This window comes from Prionailurus bengalensis, chromosome D2 (genome assembly GCF_016509475.1).
Source record: "Prionailurus bengalensis isolate Pbe53 chromosome D2, Fcat_Pben_1.1_paternal_pri, whole genome shotgun sequence".
Lineage (NCBI taxonomy): Eukaryota > Metazoa > Chordata > Mammalia > Carnivora > Felidae > Prionailurus > Prionailurus bengalensis.
Window position 1 is genome coordinate 77,943,150 of NC_057351.1, and position 16,786 is coordinate 77,959,935.

Here is a 16,786-nt window from a genome sequence, read left to right on the forward strand (position 1 = left end):
GTAATGGAAAATAACTTAGCAGAGTAGAGAAGAAGCCAGTGAGGAGCTCGCCTGTCAGCGTCCTGCCCCCACCCCAACTCCAGAGAGACTTAGGTCCTGGGTACCGTCTGGGGAGGCAGCGGAGAGGAGGACCCAAAACGGACTACATTTGGATGTCTGTGTCAGGGACAGCCTCCAGTCCCTGCTTCCATGCAGCTTAGTTGGGCAGCTGTCCTTCCACCATCCCAGCAAGAAATGGCATGTGTAGTACCTTTAGAAATAGAATCAGTGAGGGGTGCCTGGCTGGCTCAGTTGGAGGAGCATGTGACTCTTGATCTCAGGTTTGTGAGCTCCAGCCCCATGATGGGTGTAGAGATTACTTAAATAAATAAAAACTTAAGAAAGAAAGAAAGAAAGAAAGAAAGAAAGAAAGAAAGAAAGAAAGAAAGAAAGAAAGAAAGAAAGAAAGAAAGAAAGAAAGAAAGAAAAGGAAAGAAAAAGAAAGAAAATCAGGCTCTGTGCTCGGGAAGAAGGGGAGAGATGAAGCGTGAAACTGAAAATAGGACTAAGTGAAAATATGTGCATGGAATGCACCTCTTTTCCTGTGTCCAGTTCCAGAGCACTGAGCAGCCAGGTGTAGTGGGGTGGGTCTGCATACCCTAGAGAAGAGAGCCATAGGTGCTGACATCTGGGCATTTCTACTAGAAGACTTTGCCATGCAGTGAGGTCCAGTGGTTAGTAACCCTACATATCTTCCAGGGAGCTTCCAGTTAGTTTTTTTAGTGCCTTGATTTTAAATATGAATAGACAGCCTGGGATTACATGACATTTGAGGAGAGAGCACTATCAAATAGGAAAAGGAACACAAGACAATGCAAAACTCAGAAGAAAAAGTCAAAAAATCTGAAAGAACAAAGACAGACCGATGAGAGGAGAGAAATAAAATTAGTGGTTCCTTTTAGAAAGTCTGCCATCTGATTGAGAGAATGAGAGAATGGAGAAAGAATAGAGGGAACTGAGAAAACTGGCAAATAATGTGAGAAAGTGTCTCACAACCATTTGGTCCCTACCCATACCCGAACTGTAACCAGTTGATCTTAGGTGTCAGATGATTTTTGTTTGCAGTCAAGCTAGTGTTTGTGCTTCAGGCTTTATCCATTTGATACATTCACTCTGATGGTAAAGATTTGAAATGAAGTAAAGAAGTACTCAAGTGAAAAGATAGTAGAACACAACCTCTGGGATGGAGTCATCATACGCTGCGGAACCCTAGATTCAAAAGCATGGCAGCTGGCAGGTTTTGTACACTTTGTTTTCATTCGAATATTCTTTCTTTCTTTCTCTGTCCCCCCCCCCCCCCCCGCCGCCCCCACCAACATGGATTGTTAGTATGCACTTCCCAATAATTTGCTTTACATTTTCCACAATGCTTCCTTACTTGGAAGTCTCCAGATGATGATGAAGGTGATGTTGTCTATTCTCTCCCAGGCGCTGTGCTACTTTCTTTACATAGATCACCTCCAACCCTTCGAGGAATGGATGGGTTGCAACCCATCCATTTCCTTGATGAAGAAAATGGGGCTCAGATTACATGGGTTTTGCAGAATGTTATTGCTAGTTAAGTGCATGAGCTGGTCAGGTCTGAGTGATTCCAGGCTTGGATTCCAACCCCCTCCTGCCCCCACCGTATCCTTATGCCTCTTCCTATCATGAAATAATACAACACATGAGTTTTTATTTGGACTGCAAGGTGTGCTAAGACCTGTTTTAGAGGTATATTTGCCTCTTTTTTCTTTTTTAAAAGTAGTCCTTATATAAATGCTATTCATTCAAAAATAGATGTATTAAGTACTCACTTTGTAGCAGATGAAGTGTAGTACTACTGAGTGCTTAGATTTTCAGACTCTTCAGCTGGTCTCGGCAGATGCCCAGAACAGCGCTGAGGGGAGAAGCCATTGGGAGGGGGCCCAACCTCAGCCCGAGCTGGAACAAGGTTGTGAAAAGAGTCTTTACCAATTGTTAGAAATTAAAAGTAAAAGCCATGTGTTGATATATGTCCTACTGTGCTACTCATCTTAACTTATGCTTATGGCATTGGATCATTTCTCCAGTCTCTAGTAAGATATAAGAGAATTGATTTATAGTGTTTTAAGTTTCTTTAGTTTCCATACTAGTTGTCTGACAGCACTTCACAAGGTACTATTTGACTTCCTTGCTCAGATCCTCATCTCCATTCAAGGAAGCTCTGCCTCAGTGTCTTGGTCTCAGTTCCAATTTCAAGTCCTGTGCATTTGAGAAATAACTTTTTCCTTTGAGGGTTTTCATTTCCCCCTTTCCTTAGTCATACCCAACTGAGTGGTAGTGTGTCGGTTGATACATACATACATACATATATACGTATATATATACGCACACACACACACACATATATATATGTATATATGTATATATATATGTATATATATTTTAAGTTTATTTTGAGAGTGAGAGCAAGCAGGAAAGGGGCAGAGAGAGAGAGAGAGAGAGAGAGAGAATCCCAAGTGAGCTCCATGCCCAAAGTGGGATCTCTTGAACTGTGACATCGTGACCCGAGCCAGAATCAAGAGTTGGATGCTCAATCAGCTGAGCCCGCCAGGCACCCCTAAAGGTGTTTATTTTTATGATCTTGGGTTGGGGAGATTTTCTGCATCTATGAAAGCTCAAGTCATTACAGGAAAAGGAAAAGATTGACAGAATATTTTTCTCTTTGTTAAAAGATACCATGGACAAATTTGATGAGGCAAATGACAGGCTGAGAAAAGTACTTGAAATAAAACAAATGATTAATATAAAAGCTCTTAGAAGATAATACAACATAAATGGACACTCAGGAGAAATATGGACAAAGAAAATAAAGCTCACAAAACAAATTCTGATGGCCAAGGAACATAGAAACTAATTTGTCTCAATGATCAGATAAATTCAAATTTAAACAAGATATAATTATTCACCATTTAGGAGGTCAGAGATTGCTGTATCTGTCGGGGTCCAGTCGGGAAAACAGTCTGCACTAGGTATTTCGAACCTGGGGTATTTGTTAGGAAGAATTGCTTACCCAAATATTGGAAGGCTGAAAGAGTGCAGAGGGGATGCCGAGGAAACCCAGAAATTAGAAATTGCATGAAGCAGCTACCACCTACACGCTGGAGAGACGAAAGGGGAAGAAGTGGTGTTACCAGAAGCTGGGACTTCGGAGGGTTGGAAGAGGGGCCCTGATGGAGCTAGTGATAGGTGTCTGAGGAGACTGCAGGGCTGGTGCGGGGAGTGGCCACAGAGCCTGGAGCAGTAGTAGCTAGTGGTATGCTTCTGCAGGGGGAGGGAGGTCAGCAGTAGTGGGAACCTGTAGGAGTGTGGCCTCTCCCAGTCTCCCGTCAATACCTCCCATTAGCAGAACATGGCTCGAGCTGGCAAAGGGTTTCTAGGGAATATTGTTTGCAGACTCCGGCTCCAATGTCAACAGTCTTGGGGCTGAAGACAAGGTCCCTATCTAGCACAGGTGCTAATAACCAGGATGGGTGCTGAGCACTGGATAAAACAGGCCTTCACTGTTGATAGGAATGTAAATGGGTTCGACCTTATAGGAAGACAAGTTGTCAGTATCTGTAAAAATTTTAAGGGTGAATTCCCTCTGACCCATAGAACTGGTAGCCCAAGTATGGAGAGATATTATGTATTTGATGTTTCACTGGGATATTTTATATAATTTCAAAAATTGGAAACAGCCTAAATGCTCATCATTAGGGGATTAGCTAAATATATTCTGGTATTTCCATTTAATGAAAAACATAGGCATTAAAAATAAGAATGTTACCTATGTTACAGAGTGGTAAAAGCATTATTTCATATGATCTAACGTTTGGTCAAATCTGAGAGTCACAGTATTGAACCTAGCCTGGTTTTGCAGAAGGCAGGTGCAAACATAAATTTAGATGCAACAAGTGCAAAATTTCATGTACTGTTTACTTTTTCTCTCAACAGTTATGAATGCAGGGATGAGGAAATACTTCCTACAAGCTAATGATCAGCAAGACCTAGTAGAATGGGTAAACGTGTTGAACAAAGCTATAAAAATTACAGTAAGTGTTTGTTGTGTTTTTAATTTTTAACGTCTGGAGGTCTTTACATTTTGAAAATATGCCTGCTGAGTCTCCAGTTTACCAACAGGTTGCATCCTCAAAGTTTATTATTTAAAAGGCCGGTGTTTATAATGGGATTACATTTTCTTGTACCAGGTGATTATCAGCCCTTAAAATCAGCCCGCAAATGCCATTTTAGCCCATTATGTACCTACCGCGGCATATGCTAGTGTGCATTTTACCCACTGCACAAGAATGTTTCTAGGGGAAAATACACATCGAGGATGTTTTCTCTTCCCGAGTAGGATGAGGGGCTTCCTGCCGCCACCCCTGCTACTAGGCGTTGGCCTTCCTGTCTTCCAGGCCCTGACTGGGATCACTGCTGGGTAGGGTAGAATTTGAAGATAGGAGCAGGAAGCGGAGGTGAGGCCATGGAAGTGAGGCACGGGGTTAGGGAGTGGATCTGGAGAGCTGTGGCGGCCAGAGGGTCCTGCCCACATGGCCCCCTCGGGAGTTTGTCTTCAGGCTCTAAACTTGCCTCACCCACTTTTCCTCCTTGAGGTCAGGGCCGGCTACCCTTGCAACTCCGATGTCCCCGGGCTACAGCTTCCTGCTTGCAACCTGGGTTTCTTTTTTTGGTTTTCTGATCCTGAGGGGTTTACCTCAATTATCTGGAAAAGTGATAATCCTCGGGATTAAGTAACTTTTACTGGTTTCATCGCTGGTAAATCGTGGAACCGTTGAGCCAAACCCAGGCTGTTTGACTCTGGAGCTCGACCCTGGAGCACAGGGTCCTGAAAAAAGAGCCCTTTCCCACTCTTTCATTTGTAAAGCAAAACCCACACTTTTCCAAGAAAGTTTACTACTGATGAGGACAGGCAAGTAGATAGGTTCTGTGCCCTGATTCTAGCTCTCCTTGCTTTTTTCCCTCCTTACACACTTGTAGAGAGACACAGAGAGAGGCTCTGGAAGGAGTTCCTGTGTGAGGTTTGTGTGAGCTCAAGTGTGTTTTACTAAAGTACAGTTGTTTACTGACCCTAAACGACTTACTCTCGAAAAACATATGCTCTGAAAGTCAGCATATGTTGTCACTTGTTAGTTGCCATCTAAAATGAACGATTCCATATTTATATCACAACACAGTAAAGAGTTAATATAACTAAAGCTGTTCTCGGAGTGAAGTCGGGTTTTTTGTCTTGCACCAGAACAGCTTGTTGCCACATGACAGAAAACACCCACGCAGTGCCTCTGATCTGTACATGAAGCAGAAGTTATTTTAGGTACGTGCAGTTTCAGGAAAGCAATTTTTTGAACTGATTCAGAAGTACATGTTCTTAAAAGGTCTTAACTAATAGGTTTTAACTCCATATATATATATTTCTTAGGTGAAATTTTCTTTAGGAAGACAGTATCTAGTAACTTTACCAAATTGGTTCATTTCTTACAATTTGCAGTAATTAGTAGCACTGGGTTCTTAGTGCTTTAAGAGAAAAAGGAGTGAATAGTCTCAGGCTTTTTACCATTTGGGGGGTTCTTGAATTGCTAGATCTAATTTATTAATGGTGTGAAACCATCTTACACAGATGACACTGTTAAGCTTATTCAAATGCACGAGAAGCTGATTAGGGTTGGGTGATGTTCCAAAGCATAAAGACTTTTAAATACCAGCATTTGTGGTCTTACGATTTTATTTTACACGTTGAAATTCATAGTTTTTAGGCTAAATAAGTTGGTATTCATGCTTTTATAATTCATTTTTTGTAATTCTCATTTAGAAAATATGAATACGTAAAAAATCTAGAAATCCTTAGCTTGTCAACAAAGTGAACGTAACTGTATGAAAGTGAATGTAGAATTGAAGAACTGATAGCACTTACTAAACATCAATTTTATATAAACGTTTAACTTATCGGATAGCAATGAAAGAATTTCCCATGCCTACGTAAGATTTATTTAATTTTTTTCTTTAAAGGGCCTTGCCAGTTTTCGTATCATGTGCATTTTACACGTGTAAACGTATTCGGGTGTGGAATCTCTAATTTGTCATACATTCCTACGGAAATCGCTGATGAGTAATGCAGATTTCTTTGCAAAATAGGAGTTTATGTTTTAGTGCATGTGTGGTTTACAATTCTGTGGAACTGCTCCAAATGACAAGTTGGTCAGCTGTGTAACTTAGTGGTCTGCTGAGTACAATGTGATTATGTAAACTTAAAATTTTTAGAAATTCATAATTAGGGTTTGGAAGCACATGGTTTCAGAATAGGGGGTGGTAGGGAGTAGTGGTAAGGGAATGGTGATTATTTAACTACTTCCTAATTATAGTACCTTGTCATCTTAGTGGACTGTCCTCTGATACCATGGTCTGTGGCTTTTCGAACTTGCCTAACGTCCATGTGAATGTTTATTGGTGGCAGCCGTTTAAAAAAGTTTCCCCTTATTTGAAAAGACAGAGAGCTGGTAGTGGAGGAACCGACCCTGAAGAGAGTATCCGTGAATAGGGTTGGGAAAATCAGATTGATTTTAAAGTATACTTTCAACTAACTTTTTATAGGAAGTAATAACAGTACAAATACGGTGGCCTCTGGTTCCTTATCGATGAAGGAATGTCCAGGATGTATATGGTGTATTCCTAAACAGAAACCCACTGTTTTTTAAAATAGTGTCTTTTCCCCACCATAGGTTGTAATTCAGAAATCAATACTAGATTTTAATCTACAAGTAGTGTTTTTGACATTGTGGCCAAAATTCGACTTTTTTTTTTGGACAGCTGGGAGCAAGTAGAGGAAGCTGAATATAGGACTTTGGTCCTAACAAAATGGTAAATTTGCCCAAAGGTACAAGGCTTTCTACTTGGTACTAGTGTTTTTCAGCTGGCAGGTCATGTGTAGGGCCCTCAAAAGGCTCCTGATACCCAGGAGTTTGTGTTGGACCGTTTTAGGCTTTCGTCTGCAAGCCCTGTCGGTTTTCTCCATTTTGTTTATCTCTTATTCTCTGACTGCCTTTTCTTTTTCTACTGTTAGGACCACAGGCAAACACCTCCTGAAGATACATGCAGATTTCTCACAGAATACAGCTCCAATAAAGAAGGGTAGAAAGCAAGAGAGAGCAGGGAAAAGTCAGGGGCAAGGAAACCAATCATGTTCAGTGTCTTTGACACTTGCTGTCTCCCTGAGGAGATCAGTTTTCTGATTCTCATTAAATAGTTGGCTGATTTTTTTTCTTTTCTGTTCCTGAAAGTATGTTTATTTTAATGGCTGAATTTAGACTTTCATTCAAAGTTTTTAAGACCATTACTGTATTCATGGGTATTTTGCTTGTACTTTTCTTATTCTTGGGGAATGTTTACAGCTTAGATTATTTTTTTTATTGATAAAATGTTAATATTGGTTCCAGGTGTATAACATATCGATTTGAAAATTCTACACATTGCACAGTTCTCACCACACAATTTAGATAAGTTTTATTGTAAAGTGCAATTCTAAGTTAATTATTGAACTCTAACATTAGAATTATGCCACACTTAGTATCTTATTTTATTACAAGGACACATTAGAAGCAGTGAGCTTAACAGCAGAGAGAAGGATTTTTAATATACTATCATTTCTGGAAGAAAAGTGGAAAAAGTATAAATATCACTGTATTTTTGGGGTGGTATAAAAGATTTTTCTTGGGAAATGCCCATGTATGACTAAACTGTCAACTTCTTAAAAGAAGGACTGACTTCATGTGGGTCACCTCTTCGTACATTTCAGCTGCCACAGATGAACAGATAATTTTCTCTCCGGCTTAAAATTCTCTCAGTGCTGTGTTTCTGTTCTTAATGGGGTAACTCGGCCCCGTTTTCTCGGTCATATTTCAAATACATGATGCTGTTCATTCAGAACATCGTGGGCTTCCTCGGCAGACTCTTTCTGGGTAGAGTGTCCTCAGTCGTAGTCCTCTCACCGCCCTGTCATTGTGTGGATCTTGTCAGGTAAAATGCTAGCTAGTACCTGTTGCCTTTAAAAAGCTCTCCAAAAAGTGTAGCCTCTTAGAAGATGTCAGGGGGCATTCCTTAGCAGGATTCATTTGCCTTCCTTTCCTGTTTGCCTGCATTGTAGTGTAAATATGGATGAGAGGGCCTGAAAGCCTGGAGAAAAAGCCTTGCGGGGAAGCATCTCCAGGGGAGAGAGGGAGGGAAAGGTGGAGAGGAGTTGCAGAAAGTCACCTGAGAGACAACTTGCGTATATTCGTAAATTATGTGGATTGGGATCTACTACAGCCCGGCTTAGACACACATAGACCGCATTTGCCTGGTATTTCATAAAGCCTTGTCTGTAGACACCACTGTCTACCTGCTTTTCCCCAGACCTGCTGGGAGAGCACAGGCCTGGCAGCAGTGTTTCTCAGGGTGGTTTCTGCAGCAACTACCTCAAAAACCACTGGTGTTTCTGCTGGCCGTGTGGCCTTGTGCACAACACTGTGGCTCGAGCAAGTCAGAATTTCTGGGAGGTGCAACCTGGAAATCTGAAGCTTTTAATAATGTTCCTGGCTGATGCTTCATGAGTGTTAAAGCTTGAGAAACCACACTGCTTCGGAATCCTATTAATAAATGGTTTGGGTCTTTGACTGCAACGTGAATGGTGTCCCCTGGAGCTGTGCCAGTTCCCTGTTAACATGGATTAACTGTGAGGCAAGCAAGTTACTTGATTTTAAATGTTTTTACACCACCACTATGGTGCTGGTTAGAAGTACTTGTCACAATGTTTCTGAAACACTGCAGGATCCTCACATGCCCTTTAAAACCATTGGAGAGAGATTAACTGTCATGCTCAACATTACATCAGTGCCGAGCATATTTTATTACATTTTTTATCTACGGTCAAAAGAAATCTGCAATCCAAAGGCAGACTACATGCAGCAGTCTGTTGGCAGAAATATTGCACCTTGTTTCCTGAGTGGGCCGGATCAGAAAAGCTAAAATGTATGTTAAACGTTTGTGATCCCTTCGATTCTCTGATTCCACTTCAGTGACGTTTGTGAGTGATTTATCGTTGATCCCAGTGTTGGAATACCTTCTCAAAATTTCCAATAAGCTTTAAGTTATTTTGAACATTTTAAGTTTTAATTTGTGTTGAGTATCTTATTCTTTTTTTCCTGATGATTTTGGATTCATCCACTGAGTCCGTCTCTCAACATTTAGTGAATACCGTGTTTTCGGTAGTAGACTCTGTCCTGGCACCAGTAATGATGAGTTTGCCACGCTCTTTGTCCCCGGGTGCTACCAGAATCATGGGCAGCGGCGGAGGATGGGGAGCGAGAGCGGCATGGAGCTGTGCTCTGGTGTCAGGTGCTCTAATAAATGGGGGACACAGAATAGTGGTTGAGTGTAGGGGGAGAGTTGCACAGACTCTGGTAGAACGTAGCACAATCAGGACCTAAACCTATGTTTCTTCACACCTCTGAGCCTCCGTTTTCTCGCTGCTACCACGGAGGTACAGGCCCTAAGCATAGGGTTCATCAGAGGATGAGGTAGAAAAATGTATGAAATAGTACCTGCCCAAGTAAACACTCAGGAAATGATGGCTATATTATAAAGTATTACTGTGACAGAACAGTGTGAGAACTTAAAGGGGCACATACCTATTATACATAATTTTTATAAATGTCAGTTATATATAAATGGACAATTAGTTGGATATTCTGTGATAAAAGAGGGTCCCCTATAAAATGCTGGTTGCAAAATGATTCATTTACCTATTATTTTAGGTACCAAAGCAGTCAGACTCACAGCCTCATTCTGATAACCTAAGTCGCCAGAGTGAATGTGGGAAGAAGCAAGTGTCTTACAGAACTGACATTGTTGGGGGCGTGCCCATCATTACCCCAACTCAGGTAATACATCAGTTACTCTGTTGTGTGGTGGTTTACCTACTGCGTAGTAATTTTTATGTTGTTATAAAATAGAACATCTTTACTGAATAAATATAGTAATCAGTTAATTAAAAATGCTTCGTATCTGTTTATTTCAAAAGTATGTGTTTATTAAAATATTTGGCAACCACAGACCACACTTCACACTTTTCATGTTTTCTCTGAGCCTTTCTTCTTTTTTTTTTTTTTTTAAATTTTGTAATGTGTTTATTTTTGAAAGAGAGAGAGAGAGCGAGCGCACGTGCACCAGCAGGGGAGGGGCAGAGAGAGAGGGAGACACAGAATCCGAAGCAGGCTCCAGGCTCTGAGCTGTCAGCACAGAGCCCGACATGGGGCTCAAACCCACAAATTGTGAGATCGTGACCTGAGCTGAAGTCAGATGCTTAACCAACTGAGCCACCCAGGCGCCCCTCTCTGAGCCTTTCTTCCGTATACTTTTGTCCCAAGAAATGGAGACCCTCTGTAAATAACTTTTTTCACTCACATCTCAAACATTTTCCAAGTCACTAAAAATTATTCTACATCAATTTAAATGACTGGGTAGTCATTTTGACTTGAATTTAGCATAGTTTACAAATGGTCTGTTGTTGGACAGAGTTCCTTTTCCTTTTGTAAACAATATGAGTAGGAAAAACCCACTCTTCCTCTCACATGACTGCCATACAATGCTGCTGACATCAGAGGTGTGGGGATCCCCCCACACCAAGCAGTTCTGTGACACTGGCTGGGTGTCCTGCAGTTTAACTCAATTCTGACAGTCAGCCTGGATCCCACAGGTTAAGGGCTCCGTCCTCCAAGACTGCTCCCACCCCAATCCTTTCAGATGTCAGTGGAAAGTCCAGGTTGTTACCTTTGCTTCTGACCGATGGGCTGTAAATTGAAGGTTTCCATGACCTTGTCCCCAGATGTGATTAATTTGCTAGAGCTGTTCACAGAACAGAAGCAGTTTATTTACCGTTTACCTGTTTATCATAAAAGGATATGATGAAGAATCCAGACGAACACCCTGATGGAAGAGATGGGAAGGGCATGAAGCTTCTGGGACTCTCTCAGCACCTCCACATGTTCAGCAACCCAGAAGCTCTGTGAACTCTCAACTTTCGGGATTTTTTTTTTAAGTTTATTTATTTTGAGACACGGAGACAGAGCACATGTGAACGGAGTTGTGGCAGAGAGAGAGAAGGAGAGAGAGAGAGTCCCAACAGGCTCTGCATTATAGTGGGACACGTAACCTACTGAGCCACCCAGGTGCCCTTCTGGTTGCTTTCCTTTTGTACAGAATTAAGATTTTGTTGTGTTTTAGTTTTAGTGTAGATTATTCAGTAGGTTGTAAGACTGCATAGCAGCTGCCGTATTAAAAAGATCCCAGGGGCGCCTGGGTGGCGCAGTCGGTTAAGCGTCCGACTTCAGCCAGGTCACGATCTCGCGGTCGGTGAGTTCGAGCCCCGCGTCGGGCTCTGGGCTGATGGCTCAGAGCCTGGAGCCTGTTTCCAATTCTGTGTTTCCCTCTCTCTCTGCCCCTCCCCCGTTCATGCTCTGTCTCTCTCTGTCCCAAAAATAAATAAACGTTGAAAAAAAAAAAAAAAAAAAAGATCCCAAAGAATTTCTTTTTTACTGTGTCATTTTGTAATGTAGCTTTTTAAAGAAGTATTTACTCATTATAAAAGCATTTAATTGCTATATATTTGTCAAGAAAATGACAAATCTCATTTGGTTGATTAATTTATTCAGTATTGGGTTAGTGGCAGTTAAGTGCTGGGATTACAAAGTTTAAGTACATAATTAGTGCTGTTGACCTGTCTAAATGTATAACAGGTTGAAAATTCCTCAAGATGACTCGAGTGTTCGTTTTTCTCTTGAAAATTAGGAGTTCTTGAAAAATAAATACACATTTGGTTCATTAGTGGGATTCTAGATTATAACATGTTGCATGTAAGCCAGTGCTTTGGGGAGCATGAAAACATGAGTATAGTTAGATCTTTTTTAAAAAGCCTGGACTTGGCGTGTGAAAAAACGAAGAACAAAACCCTGCAGAATTTTTAGATTCTAAGAGCAAGGAGAAAATCGTCTGGAGCAAAAGAGTTTTTAGACTTGCCATCAAAAGCACAGCCCATAATGGGGCACCTGGGTGGCTCAGTTGGTTAAGCTACCGACTTCGGCTCAGGTCACGATCTCACAGTTTGTGAGTTCGAGCCCCGCGTCAGGCTCTGTGCTGACAGCTCGGAGCCTGGAGCCCACTTCAGATTCTGTGTCTCCCCCTCTCTCTACCCCTCCCCTGCTCACACTCTGTGTCTCTCTGTCTCTCAATAATAAATAAACGTTTAAAAAAAAAAAAAAAAAGCACAGTCCATAAAAGGATACATTGATCCTCATCGAAATTGTAAATGTTTGCTCTGTGAAAAACCCTGTTAAGAGGATGAAAGGGAAAGCCGCACACGGGGAGGAGGTATCTGCAAACCATGTATCCAACAAAGACTTGTATCCAGAACATACAGAGAAAGAATTGGGGCGCCTGGGTGGCTCAGTTGGTTAAGCATCTGACTTTGGCTCAGGTCTCGATCTCACGGTCCGGGAGTTCAAGCCCCGCATCGGGCTCTGTGTGGACAGCTCAGAGCCTGAGGCCTACTTCAGATTCTGTGTCTCCCTCTCTCTCTGCCCCTGCCCTGCTCATGCTCTCTCTCTTTCTCTCAAAAATACATAAACATTAAAAAAAAAAAAAAAAAAAAGAACTATCAGAACTCAGCAGTTAAAAAATAATCCAATTAGAAAAGGGGCAGAATTCACGAACAGAGATTTCACCAAAAGATGAAAGATACACACGTGGCAAAGGAGCACTAGCAGGGCTGCTTGCCGATGTTCGTAAGAAATGCCAAGACCGCAGTGAGTATCCCCCGCACACCTATCAGAACGACTCCGATAATTAATAACACACGTGTTGGCAAGGCCGAGGAGAAACTGCCTCGCTCGTACGTTGCTGGTGGGAATGCAAAACAGTACGGCCCCTCTGAAGACCGGTACGGAAGTGTTTTGTTAAAGTGCACTTGTGATTACTCTCCAGCCCGGCACGTGCACTCCTGGGCTTTGCTCCTAGAGAGATGGAGACTTAACGTTTACACCGGTCTGTATGGGAATGTTCGTGGCAGGTTTATTCCCAATGGCCCCCAACTGGGAACGACTCAGCAATGCCCTTTAACAGGTGAAGAGTTAAACAGCCGATGGTACGTCCGGACCATGAGCGCTACTCAGGGACAGGCTAGTGATAGGGGAGCAGCCTGCGTGAGCCTGCAGGGAATTATGCCGAGTGAAAAAAAGCTGATCTCCAAAGGTCACCTAGTGTAGGATCCATTTCTATTACATTGTCTAAAGGCCAAAATAATAAAGACAGAGAACCAGGTTAGGGTTGCCAAGGGATTGGGCACAGGGATTCTAAAGGGGTCGCCCAACCGAGCCTCATAATGATGCTGTATGTGGTTGTGGAGGTGGTTTTACACAAAGCTGCGTGTGACAGAAATGCACAGAATGATCCATACACAAAGACATAAGAATGCGTGTAAAACTGATGACATCTGAATAAGGCTTGTAGGATGTGCCAGCGTCAGTTTTGAAATGTACTCTAGTTACCATAGTTACACAGTTTCCCTGTTGGGGGAACCGGTTGAAGGGTACATAGGAAGGATTTCCTGTATTTTTTTTTTTTTTACAGCTTCCTGTATATTATTATAATGACTTCAAAATAAGAAGTTAATCCCCTCCACCCTCTACCCACCCCCCACAAGAGAAATAGAAATGTGTGGTTTTATCAGTGATGTGACTTTATGATTAAGTACCTCAAATTATTTAGAAAACTTCACTTCAAAATCTGTGTTCCTAACTGAACTAAGGTTAGAATTTAAGGTTTTCTGTTAGAATTACAACATGAAATACAACTGTGCTTTGAAGCTAAACAAGCAAGGAAAGAATTTCTTTATTTGCTTCATTTTAGAAAGAAGAAGTAAACGAATGTGGTGAAAGTATTGACAGAAATAATTTGAAACGGTCACAGAGCCATCTTCCCTACTTTGCTCCTAAGCCACCTCCAGACAGCGCAGTCATCAAAGCTGGGTATTGTGTGAAGCAGGGAGCAGTGGTGAGTACCTTACGAGAGTATGTGTAATAATGAAAAAATGAGTCTCTGTTAGCAAACTCTCAGCACACGAATCATTTGCTTTGTTTTTCGAGAGACCCAAAGGGAGCCATGAACGTGCTGAGGAGTCAGGAGGTAGAATAGGGATGATTCTGTGTTATTTTCTTGGTCTGTGGGTGGCTGGGTAAGTTAGTGCTGATTACCACTGACCTTCAATTTTAGATGAACTTTCCTAACACTTTAAATTTATTCCAGGAGGCTTTCCTATTGATTTTTCTCTCCCTTGGGAGTGGGTCAGAGAAAGAGAAGTCTAGCAGGGAGATATCAGGAAAAGAGGGGGCAAGGGAGTGGGGTATGGAAGGCCTGCTTACTCCATTTGGTGTTGGGCAGACCTTAGTCGAATTCTCTGTGACCTTGGGCTTTTCATTTACCCTCTCAGGCTCTCTGTTCCTTTTTAAGGAAAATTAGATTATAAAACCTACCATTTGGAGATACTTTGAAAGATGCAAATTAAGAGAGTATCTTAGCAGCACCTGGTCCTTCATAAGAGCTGTTAAGGGTTAGCTGGGTATTTCTCATCCAGCCAGACCCACAGCGGGGAAATTGTAGGAAGGGCAAGTACGTTTACCAGTGTTTCCAAGGTTCCAGAGTACCTTTTTTTTTTTTTCTTTCTTTTTTTTTTTTTTTTGAGAAAGAGAGAAACAGAGTGTGAGTGGGGGAGGGGCAGAGAGAGGGGGAGACACAGGATCCCAAGCAAGCTCCAGGCTCTGAGCTGTGAGCACAGAGCCCGACGCGGGGCTCAAACTCAGGAACGGTGAGATCACGACCTGAGTCCAAGTCAGACGCTTAAATGACTGAGCCACCCAGGCGCCCCCAGAGTACCTTTCTAAAATTTGTCATTCTTTACGTGAACCAAATCGTTAGCATTTTGTGAGAAGATAAACTTTGAAGTTTGAAAGTAAAAGTAAAAAAGTTTCTGTGAGTTAGGAAATACTTAAAACTCTGCCGGCAGTTCTGTTTGGCTTCACGTCCCTTTCTGGCAACGCTAATTAGTGTAGGTCAGCCGTGGACAAGTTCTTTTATCTCTAAGCTCCTGACCTTGAAGTGGAGGGAAGTGAAGGGGGGGCCGAGACTCACCCCTTGTAGCAGGTCTGCAAGGAACCTCAGAAGTTCCTCAGGCTGTGGCTCACTTGTGCTAATGAGGGCTTTTAGGGAGGGAGACCTTTCTTTCCTTCTGTTTCATTCCCAAGTCTAAAATAGCAACCCTTGGAGATACTGAAGTGCTTTCACAAAAACTGTATTTCAGTGACAAAACAAATATTTGTACAAAGTGGGTTCATTTTATTAAATATTTGTTGCTTTACTACTAAGCACAAAGTACCTGCAGAAAGATTCTTGCATTTTACAGATTTTACAGAACTTAATGTGGTTTAATAACATTTCCTGTGCTTGCTCTTGAACTCTTGATGACATTTACTTTGTGGGGTTGGGGGATGGGGAAGTGCTTTTTTTTTTTTTTCTTTCCTAACTTTTAGAGCATTAAAAATAATGAAACCATATTCTGAAATTGTATGATACAACAAACTGAAGACTGGCCACCAAAGTTGAATTAGGAGTTTAAGGCCTGAGCAGTGGAAGAGCTGATGTTTCATGTATTTCCTCACTAAGGGAGGGTAATGAGGTTTTTTAGGGCTTGACATTTCTGATTATGGGTTCATATCAGAATATGTAAGTGGCTATTAACATTTGACATTCTTAGAAACAGAAGTCTTATGTCTGTGTTCATCTCTGGTAGATGAAAAACTGGAAGAGAAGATATTTTCAATTGGATGAAAACACAATAGGCTACTTCAAATCTGAACTGGTATGTTGCTATGTCATGAATGCTGCTTTAAAATGTTTGAGAAGTATTATTCTGGTGATTGTGTGTGTGTGTAGTTTCTTGTCCTGTTTTCTATTTCTAAAATAATTCTGGTTTTGAGAAGCATATACAATTCAGTTTATTTGGTTGTGATGTCTTAATGGTAATTTTGTAAATATATCTTAAATAAAAAGATCATACCTTCAAAGGCGTTCCACCTTGAAAGAATTAAAAACATCAGAATTCCTTCACCTACCGATGTCCTCTGAAGGGCAGCTGGAGGAGATTGTAGGAAGAATTAAATCTCTAAAAGTCAACATTTTAACTCTGCATTTCTACCTTCTTTTCTCTGCCCTCTCTTGATAAATTTTTTTTTTTCCTATTGTAGATTGACTTTTCAAGTTTTTTCGTATAAGACCTTTTTGTCTTGTGGGGTAGAATCAAGATTGAAATTCCCTCTTTCACTTGTTCGAGTAACATCCTTATTTAAAATATTCTTGTCACATAACCTGAGTTCTGCCGCAGATTGCTGGATAATTTGAATGCTTTTTTATTCCTTACATGTCTGTCCTACCTCCTTTTGTTTTATGGGACCTTTGAGTGGGGATCATATTCTTTATTTGAATGAAGACACCGGAACAGCGCTATCTGGTAGAACTTTCTACACTGATGGAAATGGTCCATATCTTCACTGACCAGGTTTATTGGCTACATGTGGCTGTTGAATGCTGGAAATATGGCTAGTATGACTGGGGAACCTGCCTTTATTTCATTTTAAAATTAAAACTGATT

General features: G+C 41.4%; 1 protein-coding gene across 7 annotated transcripts in view; it reads left to right on the top strand.

Moving 5' to 3' along the window:
• Nucleotides 1–16,786, top strand: part of PLEKHA1 (pleckstrin homology domain containing A1) — a 58,784-nt gene that overhangs the window by 28,661 nt on the left and 13,337 nt on the right. For all 7 annotated transcript variants that reach the window (XR_006299865.1, XR_006299866.1, XM_043597766.1 and 4 more), the window contains 4 exons: nucleotides 3,997–4,094; nucleotides 9,846–9,971; nucleotides 13,993–14,136; nucleotides 15,929–15,997. Coding sequence is in view for 5 of the 7 variants with exons in the window: in XM_043597766.1 (XP_043453701.1) it covers nucleotides 3,997–4,094; nucleotides 9,846–9,971; nucleotides 13,993–14,136; nucleotides 15,929–15,997 (437 nt within the window). In the remaining 2 variants the exon portion in view is untranslated. The remainder of the gene's footprint in view (nucleotides 1–3,996; nucleotides 4,095–9,845; nucleotides 9,972–13,992; nucleotides 14,137–15,928; nucleotides 15,998–16,786) is intronic.